The 18,253-nt window shown below is 36.5% G+C and overlaps 2 protein-coding genes across 2 annotated transcripts; both read right to left on the reverse strand.

Moving 5' to 3' along the window:
- Nucleotides 1-380: 380 nt before the first annotated feature.
- LOC114724892 (dynamin-related protein 1C-like) lies at nucleotides 381-8,866 on the reverse strand. Its single transcript, XM_028911345.1, has 16 exons — nucleotides 8,735-8,866; nucleotides 8,587-8,650; nucleotides 8,069-8,176; nucleotides 6,989-7,090; nucleotides 6,491-6,541; nucleotides 6,342-6,403; nucleotides 5,804-5,894; nucleotides 5,614-5,678; nucleotides 4,391-4,585; nucleotides 4,152-4,271; nucleotides 3,988-4,058; nucleotides 3,037-3,262; nucleotides 2,335-2,385; nucleotides 1,883-2,141; nucleotides 1,524-1,663; nucleotides 381-720 (listed from the first exon to the last, which is right to left on the reverse strand). The coding sequence occupies exons 1-16, from the start codon at nucleotides 8,864-8,866 to the stop codon at nucleotides 595-597; spliced, it is 1,863 nt and encodes a 620-aa protein (XP_028767178.1). The 3' UTR covers nucleotides 381-594.
- A 2,140-nt stretch (nucleotides 8,867-11,006) lies between these two features.
- Nucleotides 11,007-16,898, reverse strand: LOC114724876 (microtubule-associated protein 70-2). Its single transcript, XM_028911331.1, has 11 exons — nucleotides 16,521-16,898; nucleotides 16,340-16,425; nucleotides 15,175-15,240; nucleotides 14,916-15,086; nucleotides 14,636-14,806; nucleotides 14,385-14,540; nucleotides 14,135-14,281; nucleotides 13,921-13,992; nucleotides 13,305-13,835; nucleotides 12,998-13,191; nucleotides 11,007-11,557 (listed from the first exon to the last, which is right to left on the reverse strand). The coding sequence occupies exons 1-11, from the start codon at nucleotides 16,768-16,770 to the stop codon at nucleotides 11,518-11,520; spliced, it is 1,884 nt and encodes a 627-aa protein (XP_028767164.1). The 5' UTR covers nucleotides 16,771-16,898; the 3' UTR covers nucleotides 11,007-11,517.
- Between the last annotated feature and the right edge of the window lie 1,355 nt (nucleotides 16,899-18,253).

Below are 18,253 nucleotides of genomic sequence, written 5' to 3' on the forward strand. Positions count from 1 at the left end.
TTACAGCATTTTTTGTGTTTATGTTCTTTTATAAATCAATCAACATAAAATGAAGGTGCATGAATAGAATAAGTCAACTATAAACACAAAGCGAACCGTAGATTTGTGGACAACGGTTGTAGCCCGTGCATCAATCATAATTACATTATTAACATGCTCTGCCACGCCAGTTTCCTATGATTAAGCATAGGATAAAACATACGGTTGACTCTTTATACGGGAAAGAATTCGCTAATAATCAATTAAGGCTGGGAAACAAATGTAGGGAAGAACTTAAATATAATAATTATTCTTTTCGGTGAAATAAATTATAAATATAATCAGTAAGTATTTGTTATCAACTTCTTCAACAGAATCACGACTGGTGGATAGTTTATGAGTTTGTAATGTAGCAAGAGATTTACGTGTTAATATCTGATTTTGGCAACAAGCGTGATAACAAAAGGGAATCTTGTTCAAGTCTTGCCCAACCAACAACTTGGATTTACAAGATCTAAGCATAGAAAAAGAAAGGCATGACTGATAAATGATTCTTGTAGGATTGACGAAGCAAAACTGAACTCTCTGCAACTATTAAGTAGTGTGGGATCTTTATCATTTCCAAGCCACAGCATCAATATCATCTCTGGCTTGCTTGTACAATTCAAGCCTTTTTGCAATCTGCACCCTCTTTTCCATAAGCACTGGATCTTCATCCAACATAGCACTCAATTGCTCCTTCTGCATTATGTAAAGGCATTTTAAGTTCTCATCAATCAACACCAATGATTGAAACAAACCTCTAATACTAATGCAGGCTTTCTCTATCAAAATGAAGTAAATCTAGTCATTCATAAATACACATTTAAACAAAAGTCATACTGAAAAAAATTATACATATTTTATATATTTTTATGTGCATATTTAGAATCGACTTGCTATACATAATTTGATCGATCAGATCCATATAAGAATCTTTACTCGCCATTTTTCTCCCACAATCTTGACAAAAAAACCGGTCGGTTTTATGTCTAATTAGGGAAAAAAGTTATTCTATTCTGCCTACATTTGTTCCTCGAGAAACAGTCTTGATAAGGAAAAGTAAAGCAAAGGATACCAAAACACACCCTATACAAGTAAAACAGGCGGACGTGTGGATTTATTCCGGATCCTACTCAATGTTATTATCAACAAAGACATTTACAAGTATTTGCAAATTTAAACATACATGTCCTTGTTATAAATGAACTCAAATATTTCACCCTCCGATGTTGTGATATTAGATTTGTTACATCCAGAGTTCCCAAAAGAAAAACCCTTTATATCCACAAATTATTGTATGTGCTCATCATTTTCATTACAATCAAAGCAAGCATTCTTTAAGCTTTACTAAGACCGAGAGCTGAACAGTTTTTATCCACATAATAGGTTCATTGTGATATCACCAAACTCATGTACTGACCTCATCTCGACCAGGAATGGAATACCTTTAGGAAGTGTGCCTACGATGTGCAAAAATTTAACCAAAAGGTATAAAATCGTACCTCTCTCTTCCCAACTTGAACATAAAACTGGTTAAGCAATGATCTCCTGGCCTCTCTAACTTGACAATAAACCACAGCCTTTGGTATCGAATTTTTTAGTGTATCAAGAATCATTTGGATGTACGAGCTAACATTTGATGCTGAAACAAGAAGAGAGTATATTTTAACAGTAAGTAATGTATATCTTTCATCTCCTTTCAAGTGGGGAGAATTTCAAGAACATTAATGTCTAACTTTACAGATATGAAGTATAATGGTCAATGTGGATCAGAATCCAGAATACGCCGGAACATGATATTTAAATCCAGACTACTCTTGTTTCTATGCTGTGGTGAGAAGGCTTGATGGAATTTATGTACCTATCTTCCTGAGGTGATTGTCCGAGAAATTGTCAAGGAACTTGTCCTTTCTTTTTTCCTTTTCCTTCTCTTTTTCGGCATTTGGACCAGTTCGATTTGGTTCATCATTAATCTTACGGAAGAACTCCACTGTTATGTAGCTAGCCTCCATATCAACCAGCCGTAGAACTGTCTTCCTGCTTTCATCTCGAAATCTTTCCAATGATTCATTAGCAGAAGCAGCTATGTCAGACTGAAGGGTTGGAAATCTTTTCAATTCCTGCATCCAATAAAAGAGTAGCACTTGCATAAAGTTTATTCCCTTTCCTGCTAAATATTTTTCCCATCCTTCCTAGAAGCAAATATTTAGTTTCAGGGTGAAGCACGAAAAATTACGAAACTCAAATCCATTGATATGCATGCTAAGTCATTGCATTGCCTGAGATTTATGCCAATTTTAGAACATTGTTCACCTCAGTTTCTGAAATCGACTTCCGTACGAGCTCCTTTAGAATGAAGTGAACCTGAGAATGAATAAGCAAGCATATAAATATCCAAATGAAGGTAAAAGAAACTGTAAAACATAAACGATTAAAGCAAATTGTTTCCAATAGGAAATATAGATGGGCAATGCCATTCCCTATGAACAAATTTTTCCCTTCTTTCATCAAGAGCATAAATAAGGGGAAAAGAAAGTGAAAAAGTCAACATGTTATAGTATGAAACCTACCAACCTATAGCCAGAGGAAAACTAAGAAAAAGTCAACATTTTATAGTATGAAACCTACCAACCTATAGCCAGAGGAAAACTAAGTTTGCAGGAAGGTCTGGACTTAAAAAAAAAAAAACATTATTTACAGTCTGGGAAATGATCTGCAGTCAGACAAATTGGCATAGAAGCCGAAAAAAGAAATAGATGCGGCAGCTTTGAACCATGTGATGATATGGAGGGAAAGGAGGCCATTGCAACGAGCCATTAGGAGAGCCCAAACCAGGAAAGTTAATCTATTAAGTGGGAGATCCTTGAGGTTTATGTGATATTTTAGGTATTAATGTTTGCTCAATGCGGCTCATAAAGAAGCTGCTAAGGCACACAGGATGGATGAGAAAGTGCACTCAAAATATCTAGTTCGAGACCACTGGGTGGCCAGATAGTCTAGGGTCGTGAAGATTACAGCATCCACAGAAGCTTCAGCGGGGCCTTTGAAATAACTGATAGATCCTTCAATAAGTCTTCTGTACCCTTGCTCTGGCGCAATCAGATGGGGCTGATATCCATCAGCTTCTGTGACAACTCTCTGTACATTATTTAAGGTTAGATGACGATCAAATGGAAGCTTTTTCAAAGCAGCTGGCAGTTGGTGGTCGAAAACTCCATTTATCCGATCCCCACCAGGACGCCTGAAATAGTAATAGTTTATTATTAATTAACAAAAAAACATTGAGTCCCCAGAAAGTAACATAATGAAGGAAGGCGTATAAATTCCCATGGTTACAAGGCTATAGCATACTGTGAGATTATCTGATTGAACTCAGATATGGCTCTTCTAATTACTCTGCTTCTGAATGAGCAAAGTAGAACTGTCATCGAATTAAAGGAACTCCTTTGCGTGATTAATTTTCCCGTCCGTTTTATAAAGTATACTGGTCACTGTTTCGAAATTGTTTATAGGAAATCAATAGCAGGAGCACGACAAGAATACTCTGTTAACAGATTTGTTATCCTTCATCCAAATATGGTCATCGATATCCAAATTCCAAGCAAGACAACCTCACGTTTAGTTGACGAATAAATGCATGAATTCGAACACCATTTGTTTCCAAATATTTTGATAGCAAAGTGGAATTTCAAGGCAAGTAGACAACAGGAAGGAGGGAAAAAAAATCCGACGGCGAAGAATCTCTCTCTTTTTTTCCCGGGGGGGGGGGGTGTTGCAAAATGATAACTACAAAAAAGGAAATGTTAAATACGTATTTCGTCAGCAAGCACAAGTCAAAATCTACTAGGAACATTGGATATATCATGGAAAAGAGCATTGACGTACGAATACGATAGAAGAGAAACTTTGCAAACTTAGTTAAGGCGGAACTATCAGCTAATGCTAAAACTTTGTGATGGCACTCACCCTCCTTCGAGGTGCTCTCTGAACACTTTGTCAAATGCGCGACACATTTCTAAAATCGTGTATAGTTGGGCCTATAAAAACAACAAATACAACAATTTATGAGTAGGAATATGATGGTTTCGAATGATGAGAAAACTTATTTCGGCGTAGGTATCAGTTCTGACCCCGGAATCTACAGAGATTGGCCTGCCAATGCGGTCCAACTCTGCATTAAGTTCATCAATGGTCTTGTTTATTAAGGCAATGATACTGGGAATCTTCTGCCTGATAACAATCTCCAAATGCTGAATTGATAAAAGCAAGAAATGAGAGGAAAGGAAATTACACATCATAGGATGAATGAGAGGTTTGTTAAATAATATTAATAGCGACATGATCAGAATGCTAAGATAAATGAAAATACCTGGGATAAGAGTTTAGCAAGATATTCTGAGCCCATTTTATGAGCCAGATGTCCATATTCAGGGCTTGTCTCGAAATATTCACGTTCCTTCTTACGAGCAACAATCATGTCAACATTTTTATTGATATCAGCTTGTGAGCGGTTGACAATTCCAACCCATGGATGCTGCAGCCTGTATTGCCTTCCTTCAAGAACCTTGGAGATTCATATAAAAGCGCCCATCACATCTTGTTATGGTGATTAACTTCAAACTTAAAGTCCAAGAAGCATGGACATTCACATGGATGCATGATACGACGAAATACAAATGCAGTAGTGACACGACGAAACATGCGAGTTCTATTCTAGGTGCAACTTGAAGTGTTGATTCGTGTTTGATAAGAGTGTCAGATATGTATTGAATATAGTACAGACCCGTTGCATCCTTTGTTTGGTTTGGCTGGGGAAGAAGAGTAAGAGAAGTAAAAGTTGACTATTGTACCCTTACGTAAGTTTTTCCTTTTTTTCTTTTTCTGATAAAGAATAGTTATATTACAATTCATCCTTTTTTTTATAATGTCAACCGTCGTCATACTTATCTAATCTAATTTTTTTCCTATTCCTATTTTTTCAAAAAAAAATTGTGACTTTTTTTTTTTTGAAGATACAGGATAAGAGAAGTGGGAAAGAAGGTGAGAAAATTATGTGATCCATTTTTTTGGGGGCGGAGTGGGTATGTTAGTTATTAGATGTAAATGACAGCGTGAGAATATTGATGATAATAAAAAATTTGCGGGAATATTGAAACTTTTTAGGTTAATACAAACTTTGGTTTATCAAATTTGCTATTATTTTGGTTTTGGTTCCTGAAATTTCAAATAATAAGTTTTGATTTTTTAAATTTCTTTTCATTTAAAACATTAGTCCTTATAATTCAATAAAAATTTGGACCATTTTGCCCCAAACCTAAGGTTTAAAAATTTAAGGAACTAAAACCAAAATGAGAGCAAATTTAAGGAACCAAAGATTATATTAACCTAAAATTTTTAATGTTGTTTTGGTTATAACATACAAAAGTTACACTACCTAAAAAAACTTGAGTTTTTAAGAGAGTAAGAGAGGATGTGAGATTCATTAAAATTGTCTCCCATTCTCCATTTTTTCTGAACCAAGTAAGAGAGGGGAATCAAAGGCCCGTATTTAAAACCCCAACACAGAACATAACCATGAAACTTTAGACATACATCAGCGGCGTTGGTTCCTTTATCCATAAGATCCAGTTTAGTCAACACTCCAAATGTTCTTTCCCCTGAAACAAAAATAATGAGATTTTTCTTAATTAATCTTGGCTGGAAGAAACGAGAAGGAAAGAAAAATTGTTAATGCAAGCACAGTATGTAACCTCGAAATTCCTGCAACTGTAAACAAGCATACCTGAAGGATCAACTTCTTTAGCAAGTTTTATGGCATCTGAAGTGGCAATATCTTGGTTTGCTGGAGAAATAGCCAATATGATGCAGTTTGGCTTCAGAACCCAATAAAAGTTGAGTCAGATAATCTAGGAGAGAAATTGTGGAAGTCAATGATAAGAATTGATGTAGACAATGAACTTAGGAAAGGTATTCTTTTACAGAACTAATTTTAGTCGACACAGAGGATGTTGTCATAGAAATGGATAGAAAAGGAAAGAAAGGAAAGAAAAAACTCCTTGTGGAAAGTGGATGCTTGCCTTCTTCACTCATTCAGAAAGAAACAAATGACATAATTTTCTGGTGTAAACGATTTCCAAGATCAGTTTTTGATACTTGAAAATGTTGTCTTAGAATGAATGGTATAAGGAACTGGTCTTCTTTCTTTAACGGCCTGAATTTTGTCAAGTTCAGTATACCATGCTTGTTTAGAATATTAATTTTCAGTCGCATATGACTGCTGCATCAATCAATTATGTATAATATATCAAGAACCTAGTTACCTTCTCAACATAGGAACGGACCATATTTTCAATGTCTTCAACTATAGTTTCTGATTGTCCCTCTGTAAAGATGCCAATATTTCTTTACCCATTAGACAGACTGATAAATATTATTGAGGAAAAATACTCGGAAACACGTTGGCATTTACCTACTGCAACCTTCGTCAATCCAGGAAGATCTATGAGGGTTAAGTTTACAACTGCAGACGAAAGCCATGACAAATCATCAAACAATTTGGATTGGCAAGGCATACAGAAAAATCACATTAAAGTCATGGAGAAATTATGTGTCTCTCATATTCGAAAGAAAGAGGGTGAGGACTTCAAAGGAGAGACTTAGAGTTAAATTTTAATCAAATAATGTTTTTATAAGCTGCAATGCAGTGCAGTAGGCATATGTTTAATGGAAATAGTCTGGTAAGCAATCTGAAGTGAAATTAAAACCATATCAAATGCATGTGACGTCAAACTAAAAGGATATAGTTTTCTAGTATGAGTTTTCCCATTCATAAAGCTCAACCATCGTCCCTTACACAGTAGGGATATCGAGTTTATTTCACTCAAACCCAACCTCCTTTGGGACGGGTTAAATATTACATGCCTCAGTCAAATTACTTTAACGTGCTATCACACGGTAATGTACAAACCATTTGGAGAATATATGCTGAGATGAATTGGAACATTTGATATTTGCTTTGTCTTCCCAGTTATACGATCTGTTTCATCTGATATTTCCTTCCTCACAGCAGCTGCATGGGCAGAAAAGGAAAGAAACTTCAGTCCGATGAGTCATAAGCCCTAGTGTTCCCACCACCGAAAAACTAAAAGCAAACATGGCTCACATTTCAAATTTATTACCTTCTAGATTTTTTTTTTTTTTGTTCATTCTTTTGGGAAAGGTCGCTGCATTTAGAGTTAAGAGACAGAAGTGTAGGTTTATTTGTTTCTCAAATACATCATTGTCACATTTTTTTCAGAATACCTATCAGTTTCAGAACACGGAAGTAGACCCCAAAAGTGACTTAAATTATCTCCATTGTTCCCCATCGTTACCAATTTCTGTATCATATTTCACTTGTACTGGAGCAGAGGCAGATCTAAGGATTAAGAGATAGATGAAAATGATCCTTCCTACCATGGCAAGATAAACTCAAGCATTAATGCATTTGTCCAGCTAAGCGTGGCCAAAGAGAGTAGTGGCCCTTTAAATGGAATCATATGATAGAAATATAGGATCAATTATTACTGGGACTGTCGGCATCTTTTGAATAGTTAACTTAACAACCCAACATCATAAATCCATACTAAAACAAGCCCAGCAAGAATTCTCATCTCACCCACAATCATAACCCCTATATGCTTGGGAAAATAAGCTGACTTCAGTATATGTAGTAAGCATTATTGTTATTATCGTGATAATTTTTAGCTCTAATTAACAATAATTCTGCATGTTGAAAGTTGTTAGCAATAATATAGAACTTTGGGGTAACATTAAGGAAAGGGTTTCGCAGCATGTGGTTATATCTCCCATCCTCAGTGAGACAAGAAAAGCTCCATAAAATTCAATTAAATAGATCTTAAATTCTCGATTTAAACTAACGTGAGGTTGAGTTATTAACATCAAAGGAAATGTGGACTATACAAGTGACTGCACGTTAGGTTAGCTCGCACTACTGCATATATACTTGGACAGGAAAATGGAAGTTACAGTTAGAAGCTTGAAATACCAAAGTCAGTAAATCTCTTTCTTGGTGCATGGAGAAACTCGGCATATTCTTGCTGCCCTTCTTCGGTCTTATGAAGCTGAAGCACTAATGGCCTCCTTGTGACAATGCCTTAACATAAAGAAAGAAAATTTCATGAAGACATTTTGAAAGTGAAAATAACCATTCTTCAGCACCATCAATAGGATGATGACGTTTAAATCCTTAGAAGTATGCGGGAAAAAAATTGCTCTAAAACCTCTCCTAATTGCGTAAAAAGACATTGTAAAAAAAATTAACATTTCAAAAACGGCAAAAACTCAGCATCATGCTCAACGCCACTCCATTGTGAACATTTCACTCGTTGCATCACCTTTCTATTCATTGGATAACACCTTAGTTCTACTGTCCAGTAAGACAGCGAGCCACGTGCTTCTATATTCTATCTTCTTACAGTTTTTCTTATGGTCACATTGCTAAAGATTTTGCCAGATTAAAAACCAGAGGTTAAACGCCAAGAGGAGGAGAAAAATGAGCATTACCAGACCCTCGAGGCAGAAAATCCCTTCCGACCACACTTTCCAACACAGATGATTTCCCTGAGCTCTGATTTTCAGAAACAGAAGAACAAAATCAGACCAACTAGTTTTTAAACAACATAGAAGAAGTTAAACCCGATTTCAACCACACCTGACCTCCGACCACAGCCACCGAGGGAAGAGCCTCCCAGAGGGACAATCCCTCGCCGCCATGGTCGCCTAAAATTGTACACGCCCGTTGAATCTTATTGATTAACCCGATCAAGCTCGTCATAGTCGCCATTTTGCAGAATACGTTCAAGAGAAAATCAAGTCAAGTACGAGGAAAATAAGAGTTGAAATATATAATTAATCGGAGTTAAGGTTCGAAAATTGAGAATGCATAAGGTATGGAAGAGAGGTCTTTTTAGATCAAGTAGGTGAATGAATTTGCATGCAGAATGACCGTCCTGTCAGAGAAGGAATGGAAAGAATGTTAACAGAATTCCAGAGAGGAAGCGATGAAACCAAAACGGAAAAAACGGTCGCGCAGCGCATGTGTAAGTGAATTGCAGGTGAAATTATTAATATACTACTCTTCCGGTCCTAATTATAAGACCCAATTGACTTATTTGAGGAGATTAAGGAAGTAAGTTAAATTGGTTATTTATAGTATAAGTGTTGTCATTTCTAAAATATTTGCTAAGTATAGCTAACTATCATTATAAAAGGATTATCTTGGAAAAAATGCATATAAAGAGACAAAATGGATTGTCTTATAATTAGGACCAAATAAAAAGTCAAATTGGATCTTATAATAAGGACCAGGAGTACTATCTATCAATATTAATATTTCAATATATAACAAAATTCTATAAAGAAATTATATTTAAGTCATGATGAGTACAAAATTTTCCAAGAAGCACGACGCATCTAGTAGTTTAATTATAAAATTTTGTTCCAAATAAATATGATTATCATTTTCCAAGACTACGTATTGAGTTATGAATTTTCTTTTACACAATATACAATACAATTATTGCACTAATAAATTTTTTAAAACTATATCAGGTCCATCATATTTCATAAACATAACTCTTCAAGCTTCTAAAATCATCAAAATTATTAAAAAAATTTCAGAGGAATTTCTTCTACATCAGATAGAAGGGATGTATCACCAAAAAAAATAAAATAGAAGGGATATAATTGGTCTAGTTAGAAGCACAGTTCTTGTCTCTTCCTTTCTTCCCTTTTTGATTTTCTCCAAATATAATAACAACAGTGAATGAGGCCCTAGGATAGAGAGAAATTGAGAGCTTGTACTCCTTTTATTCTATAAGGTAAAAGTGGAAGAAATTTTTTGGTCTTGTTTATAAGATAGGAAGAAAATTTTTCATATGAATGGACGATTCTACCTTTCATTTAATATTGTGTTGGTTTTATTCTTATGATATATAATTATTAAATAAGAATAAAGTTGAAAAATTATTAAATCTTAAATAAAAATTAATGAAATTTAAAGTATGTATTGATTATATGAAACATGTTAAAATTGATTTATAAATAGAACCAAAAAAGTATTTTACATAAGTATGATTCACTCACCCTATTTATATTTATAAGACTTTATTTGTAAACTATAAATGGAGTCTTAATAATAAGACAGGAAGTAATATAATTTAATGTTTTCTGAATGGGATCAATGATCGTCCCTATGAAACTTGTGCTTAAAATATTTATAAACTTTTTGTGATTGAATTGAATATGCTTAAAATTATGTGTGGAGGCGACCCTCCTAATCTTGGGAAGTATCGGTCCATCCATGTATGCGCCTCCCCTGTAAATACGCTCATTCAACAAAGCTCCTGTTTGTTATGACTTATGATACGGATTTAAACTCGAAATTCCATGTTTATCATTTAAGCAAATAAGCAGATCAACACCTGTCGGTAAAATCGAAAGCTTTTTTTAATAATATGATGATTAAATAAATATTCACGTGTCTTATTACATAGAGTAAGAAGCATCGTGAAGTTAAAATTACAAGAGACTAAACAACATAATTAATATAACAATAAAAATGAGCGATGTTGCACATATTTGTGACCTTTTCAAGTACGGAACATTTCATGACCGAAAATGAACTCCGATAAGAGTGGTTCATAAAAACCGAACTAAAAACACACAATGAGAACTAAACCAAAAAATACGATATATCCTGATGGCTAAATTAACTCCTCCAAAAGCGGATCCAGAGACGACTTACTGTGAGGTTGGAACTTTAAAAAATTGAAAGAAACAAGGGGGAGCTAAAATTTATTTTATTTTTCTATAGAGGAAATTCATCAACTCTTCATGACCAACTCAAGACAGTTTACGGATACGTGTACAAGTGCTTCAGAATCTGATTTCGGATGCTACCTTTAAAATTCTACATGGCGAAATAAAGACGGCATGGTTCATGCTTCACTCAGACAGATTTATAATAACCTTGAAACTATGAAGGTATAATACAACCACATAAGCTTAAATCTCGCTCTGATTACCAATATCAACAAACCTGAACCAACACAATCACGCTATCCTGAAAATTACAAAAATATAAACTACCCAGTAAAGAGACAATAGAGGCGGGGGAATCCACCTATACAATCACACAACCACTCCAATTAATGCGGTTAGCCCGAGTTAATTTGTCTTCCTGCCTTTGTAGCCGATCTCTCTCTAACAAGAGGATACAACAGTTTTGTCAGAAGCATACCGATTCCTCCCTTGGATTTCCTTCGTGCTCCCCAAATTCATGGTCAATATCAGTAACAATGGTCGTCGGCATGCCAGTTACAAACTTATAAGCAATGGAACCAAGAGACAGCATAAAAAACCAAAACAGAGAAAGGACAGATGAATGCCTATGAAAGTCTAGTCCCCAGGGACACTTCCATAGAAGACCATATGTCATTGCGTGCTGCGCGTTAATCCTCCTCTTGTTGCAGCTCTGGACACATAAACTCCCCATCAGTATCACAATAATTTAACATGCTTCACGCTTCGCTATCTTGTCTTAAAATATATACCCAGTAACGATTCGACTTTGTCAAGCAAGCATAATTAATCTACAGCAAAAAAACGTACTTAGGTTTAAAGACAATTATTATGTTCAACTATGATTATTAATTATTCGTTCCTGATAACTCATGACTAACTATTATGCAATACACAAATATTGCCAATGCATTAGGGAATATATAGATTGGACCGTACTGATGAATGCCATCGCATGTATTTTTACAGTAACAAGAGATAGTCTACATACTTGACTTCTGAGGACTCAGAGCATTGCAATTTGCAGTAATCAGATTCCATGAGTGATATTTGCTAATAATAAGTACTATGATTTTTAGAATATCAGGCTCTCAAAATGAAATTGGTGATGATATTATCAGGAGAAGGGAAAGAATGCGGCAGACAAGGAGTACAAGTCCAAAAACAAAGGGACAGTTGAAATACATATCAACTAAGATTCAACCATGCGGGCAACAAACAGGGCTCCAGGGAAGCCAGCAAAGAACAAGAGGCAGCATGAGTTTATTAGAGTGGATAGCCAGAAGACCTGAATCAAAATCATGACAGGTGCAGTGCAGGATAGTCCATGTAACTATTAATATACAATAGAATGGCTATATCGAAGTCTGAAGTGCTTAATCAAAATACAGGAAATGTTCGGATGAGCCTTTTAGAAGTGATTTTATGATATACGAGGTAAGCATGTGAGAGGAATTTTGTCTCGACTTGAATGAAGCTTTTTTTTTTTTAAATTGATTTTCAGGGGCATCTAAACTCCCCCAGATGAGGACCATTTATTACTATTTCTGTTCTCTTTACTGTCTCATGTGCGTTTTAGTCAAAAAGTATGCCAAATGTACAAGTGTAATGCATAACAGCTGAAGCCATAAGACACCTAGAATGAAGAATAAGCAAATATCATAGGAAGACCCAGACTTGAGCAGTTATACATGGAATTTCTATTGTGTGCACAGAAAAGACTGCCGATTAGTTGTTGAGGCCTTTTCTTTTGCAATCTAGATATGCGCATACAATATGTTAAAGGGTTGAGGCCCTTTAGCAGTTTAGATTTCACTATCAAAACAAGAGGCCTGGGTCAAAAACCAAATCTAAAAAGTCTATGTTAGATAGTAATCTATGAGAGGCATTCAACACAGAAGAATCAGAAAATACTACTACTTCGTATCCTGGACCAAAGAGCCTAACAAAATATTCCTAGAAAGGAAATGCGAAATCAGGAATAGAACAAATTCATAAGATCGAAAAAGCTCCTGGCCAACCAATAACCAACAAAAAATCAAGACATCAAATTCTGTTGAATAAAATGAGCGATGACTGAAACTTCACGCAAGAAAATGTTTCAAATAAGTACCTTCCAGAAATCAACTGCTGCTGAGCACTATTTACAGGGCCCTTTGCATTACCAAACCTCTTTGCTCTGTTCTCTTGTTCTTTTTCCACACGCATAGCTGCTACCTCCTTCTCCATGACTGCTACTTCTCTTCTCATCTTTTTGGCCTCAACTTCCATGGCTTTGGTTAATGTATCTACCTTCTTTGCTAACATCTGAAAGACAATGACAATTGGCAACAATTGGCTAAGACTATGGATTGAAAATTAAGAGAATTAAAGAAGTCAACGATGGTTAAACAAAAACAAAAAGTAAAGAAACTATTGACCTCAATGGCATCATCTTTATCTTTAAGGTTTTGATCTTTCTCGAGACCAGCTTTCCTCAAGGCTAAGACCTCTTTCTGCAGCAGGTCGTACAAAACACCAGGAACGCTATCCTCTGTCTCTACTGTGGGGAACTCGCTAGGCTTATCATCTGAATTCCCTTTCCAGTTGTTGTTTTCCTTAACGTCTTTGGTTCCTTCACAAGACTGATTGAATGGATAACTAGGAGGAGTCCCATTTAGCAAAAGCTTGCCCCTTTCCAGTGACCTTGTGCCACCATCAAAAGATTTAGATGTGCCTTTAGCATGCTTTAGCACTGAGCTAGAGCTAGAAGATCTCATTTGAAAGGATGGCGATCTCTTGGATAAAAACCCATTAGATGTTAGTTTAGACATGTTATCAGCTCCACCGAGGGATTGACGTCGAGAAGGTCCATTGCTAGCACTTCTTCCCTCTGAGGTACCGCGATTACTACTGTTAGAAGTTCCTCTCAAAGTCTCCTCCACCACTTTAAGCCGTAAATGATACTTATCCTGAAAATTACAAAACGTTTACCTTTGAATACTGGCAGAATTAATCTACTAGGCAAATACAATGGCTGAAGGACCAGATAATTACTTTCAACTGTGCTTCAGACCTGGCAGCACGCTCAGTTATAGCAAGCTTCTCACGAAGTTGCTGCATCTCTCCCTATTGTAAATGGAGTCCAGCAATTAGTGATGTTATTTAAATGAAGTTAAACGCAGAAGAAACTTTTGTACCAAAAAATAAGGAAGTCTAAGCTCAAAAATCTCCAAAACTAGGTAGAACAGCAAAGCAAAACAAAATTCACCTGCAAGAATCTCCTCTCTTCAAGCCACTGTTTGACAGGCATCACTTTGTCATTGGAATCTTTCCATTCATTTGCTACAACCACAGCAACTCTGTTTGCTGTTACCTTGGCACGGGCCAACTCCCGATCAAGAGTTTTCCTTTCCTCCTGAAGAATGTCAAGCAATCCGAGCAACAGTTAATATGCTCTTAGCAAGACAATATGAAAATTAAAGCAAAGAGTAATGTCACTGGAGATTCCGGCCGGTTACATTCATTTCTTGAAATTTCCGTTGATAGTCCCTCACAGCATTAGCAGCTGCACCACCTGCAAGGACAGCCTCTTCAAGCTCCCTAACAGTTTGAGTAAGCTTTTCAACCTCTGCCACCTTCTGTCTATGCATTTTGTCCAGAATTTTATTTTCTTCCTGAGATAGGTGACAACAAAACCAAGCATAATAAGTTGAGTATTTACGATCTGATGTAGTAGGGGGGGACAACATCAAACGATATGGAAAAGTACCTGGCAAATCTCAATTTGTTTAACAAGTTCTTGATTTTTATTTTGAAGGTCATCCACCATAGAGGCCTTAGCCAAGGCAACCTGAACAGTCCTCTCTGCTTCAAGTAGTGCAGCTTCTTTAGATTTTGTAAGACGATCTAAAGCCTTGTTATCTTCTTGAAGTTTAGCAATCTACAAGGAGTAAATAGAGGGAATTGACAAATAGCCTATAATAAAATGCCCCCTCCAACAGAGTTCGCCAAAAGCTATTATTACAAAATTCACATGAACAAGTTATTACCTCCTGCCGAGCAAGCTTAAGTTCAGCCTCCAGAGGAGCAAGAATGGCTTCTATTGGAGGCATATCATCATCCTTCTGAGCAGCATGGACCCTCCTAAGAGTTGCTTCAGCTGCGAACTGAGCTGCCATTGATGCTTTTTTCTCATCATTGATTTTCTTTATTTCTAGATTCTGTAACACATGTTCAATTTAGTAAACATATCATAGAGAACTAAGGCAAGAAACTCATCACTAAAATTGAAAAAGTCTGAAATGATACTTTGCTTTCCAGTAGAGATTCTGTTAATTTCAGCTTCTCCTCAACCCTTGACAGCTCTTCAGTAAGCTACAGTATAAACCAGGAAAATAGAAACATAAAGTCACATTTAAAGCGATACTGGTGCATATACATGACAATGCAAAGCCATAAGCACAAGACAATTCAACATTTGTAGAGGAATAACTTCTAACTTGCTCAAATACCTAGATGAAAACAATGCAAAGTATGATTGAGCCAAAAATGAAATCCTTCTAACTTGCTCAAATAACTAGATGGAAACAATGCAAAGTATGATTGAGCCAAAAATGAAATCCTTTCAACTTTCACCTAGAAGGTTTAAATAACAAGCACTCGGAAATCCCCATCTCCATCCTAACTACAATCACTAGATAAACATAAGGCAAAAGGGCAAGTTCCATATCTCTACGTACGATCACATCAAACGAATACAATAACCTTTTTACACTTCCAAAAAAGGCATTGCCACCTAGTATTGATATATGAAAGACACAGAAAAGAACATTAACAGAAACACAAGACCAACAGTATCAAACATGTCCCTGTGATTAAGAGTGCGTATACAGAATCTCATGAAAGAAAAAATGTTCTTCATAAGTAATGAAATAAATTAGGAGCATATTTGGTCACTTTATCCGACTGAAAAGTAGAATAAGAATTCTCAGACAATTAATACGTTAATGCAAGGCTTGAGAGCAGCAACCATTTCATTAGCAAACATTGGATAACTCACAAAATAGCTTCTTTGGCATGCTCATTACTGACTAATGGCTTTTCTACATGGTCAAGAACACAGCCTACTTAAGCTTAACAGGACGAATTGACTTCAGACTACTATCAAACCAAAATGTTCTTGCCCGCCTTAAGCCAGCTAGAGGCTTTACTGCTGACACTAGATGGGAAGAATTCGTGGCAGTCTTCCACAAATACAGTAATTCGCGGACAATTTTAACTTACGGAGTAGCTAAAAGTTTACTTCACATCGAAAGCTACAAAATGAAAGAAAAGGCAAAAAGATGAGCATACTACATGGTGCAATCCACGTCACTCGAACAAAAATAAGAGCTTCTATTAAACTGAGAATTCATGGAAATCATTATATGAACAGCAGCAGGTTAAAATAAATTTTGTGAAAAATAGAGGTGACCTCTTCAACGGCCTTTTCTCTTTGCCGTTCGGAGAGCTTCAAGGCTTTGATCTCTGCCTGTGCTTCTGATAATTCCCTATCCTTATCTGCACAGATACACACACAGACACCCCCAATCAACACGGCAAAACACGAAGCAAAATCAGCTCAAAACCCATTGGATCGAATAGCATTTTCGCACCTCTGACTTCATTCTCCAGCCGATTGAGCTCCACTTTCACCGGATCCGACCCGTGCAACAGGTTCAGGAACTCGTCCGCATCCAAGCTCGGCCTCACCGATGCCCGCCTCCGTGACGAACCCTTCCCTTCCTTGAACGATCCCGACACCGTCACTGCCGACGGCTGAGAAGGTGTCGGTGTCGCAACCACAGCATCCGCCCTCACCTCATCCGGCGCCACCCCTCCCCCGTCGCCGGAAATATCCGCCATGGCCGATCTAACCGATACCGTTACTACTCTCACTCTCGCATCCAAATGCTCCTACTTCCAAGGATCCCAACGCCAGATCTCAACTCCACAACGTATAGATATACAAATATATATAGCTAGACAGAGTAAGACAGCTAGAGAGAGAGAGAGAGAGAATGCGAGCTTGAAAATGGCGGTTTAAGAAAGAGAAAGTATGAGGGAAATGCCTTTCGTTACGGTTGTTTATCTTTCTAGGATTAAAGCTATAAGAAGAGAGAGAATGAGAGATTATATAAAAATCTCAGTACAGAGTGAAGTTAGTAGAGAGACGCTTTGCTGTCAAGCAGGACAATACGGGGGTGAGACTTGAGAGAGAGAGACAGTGACTTCACAGTAATCTTAGCTGAAAAGACCGTGAAAAGTATAGGATCAACGGGAAGCGTAATGCGCACACCAAGCAACTGACTGCGCATTGCTTGCAACAGTGACTCCCATGGTGTGCGATGAGCACGTTCCGCGCACGCTAGCAAAATGGGATCCTATTACAGCGCAGGACAAACTAAAATGGTCACTGGCTGACTGCAATAACTCCTCAGGGGGGAAAAAAAAAAAGACGCGTAGCCGCGTATGTATTTCCTACCCGTTTTTCCTTTTGGCCGGAATTTCCTATCCGGTTTCTTTTTAGTAAAAAGCAGGTTAATATTTTTTCCTATTAGGTAATACGTCCATGAGTAATTAAAATTAAGCATTTAAGTGATATTACTAACAAACATATAAAAGTCAAATGGTGCTTGGGACACACTTAAAACTCATCTCAGAAGAACATAATAAGCACAGGCATTTCCTATTTAGTTCATTTTAGCATAGAAACTAAAAGCAATTTTTTTATGTGGAGGAACTATATAATTAAATCTTTCGATAAATTTCGTCCATAATTATCAAGAAGTTACTCCCTCATTTCCTAATATGTGATCTTTTTAATTGAACCACGTAAATTATAAAATGAAAAAAAGATAAAAGTCGTTAGCAATCTTAATTTTAATCTCTCTGAAAGAAATGGGAACATATTTTTAAAACTATCATTCTTTAAAGAATTTTCTTTAATTTCTAAAAGAAATTTTGAATCATTTAAATAGATGAGTTTTGTTTTGTGACGATGTATCGTATAAATGTTAGTACATTGAAAACCAAAAACGAACTAGCGTCATTTAAAGCACATGAGAGAGTAATTAATGATCATATAAAAGTCAACTACTTGGGTTCATTGACTCGAATTCGATGAGGGATCTGAGAAGTGAGAACAGTAGAAAGAGACATGAAAAGGAAAGTATGAAAAATAAGAAACGATCGAGCAGGGGAAAAGATCCTTGACTTGACAGAGCGAAGTCGTGCTCAACTGAACAAGGGATCATGACTTCACGGGATAGTTTTTTTTTTTTTTTTTGGGTGGGTCAGATTGTTCCATGATTAATTAACTTTAACATCGTACATTGACAACACTTAC

The sequence above is a fragment of the Neltuma alba genome, unplaced genomic scaffold (genome assembly GCF_004799145.2).
Source record: "Neltuma alba isolate B1F8T4 unplaced genomic scaffold, ASM479914v2 tig00012201_pilon, whole genome shotgun sequence".
NCBI classification, from domain to species: domain Eukaryota; kingdom Viridiplantae; phylum Streptophyta; class Magnoliopsida; order Fabales; family Fabaceae; genus Neltuma; species Neltuma alba.

Coding starts and splice junctions, on each gene's coding strand:
- LOC114724892 (XM_028911345.1), bottom strand. CDS start 8,866: ATGGCGACTATGACGAGCTTGATCGGGTTAATCAATAAGATTCAACGG. Junction 6,542..6,988: donor CAGCATATATTCTCCAAATG/GTTTGTACATTA, acceptor TTTCGTCTGCAG/TTGTAAACTTAACCCTCATA. Junction 4,059..4,151: donor CAATCTCTGTAGATTCCGGG/GTCAGAACTGAT, acceptor TTGTTTTTATAG/GCCCAACTATACACGATTTT.
- LOC114724876 (XM_028911331.1), bottom strand. CDS start 16,770: ATGGCGGATATTTCCGGCGACGGGGGAGGGGTGGCGCCGGATGAGGTG. Junction 16,426..16,520: donor GCTGGAGAATGAAGTCAGAG/GTGCGAAAATGC, acceptor GTATCTGTGCAG/ATAAGGATAGGGAATTATCA. Junction 13,836..13,920: donor GGTCTGAAGCACAGTTGAAA/GTAATTATCTGG, acceptor TGTAATTTTCAG/GATAAGTATCATTTACGGCT.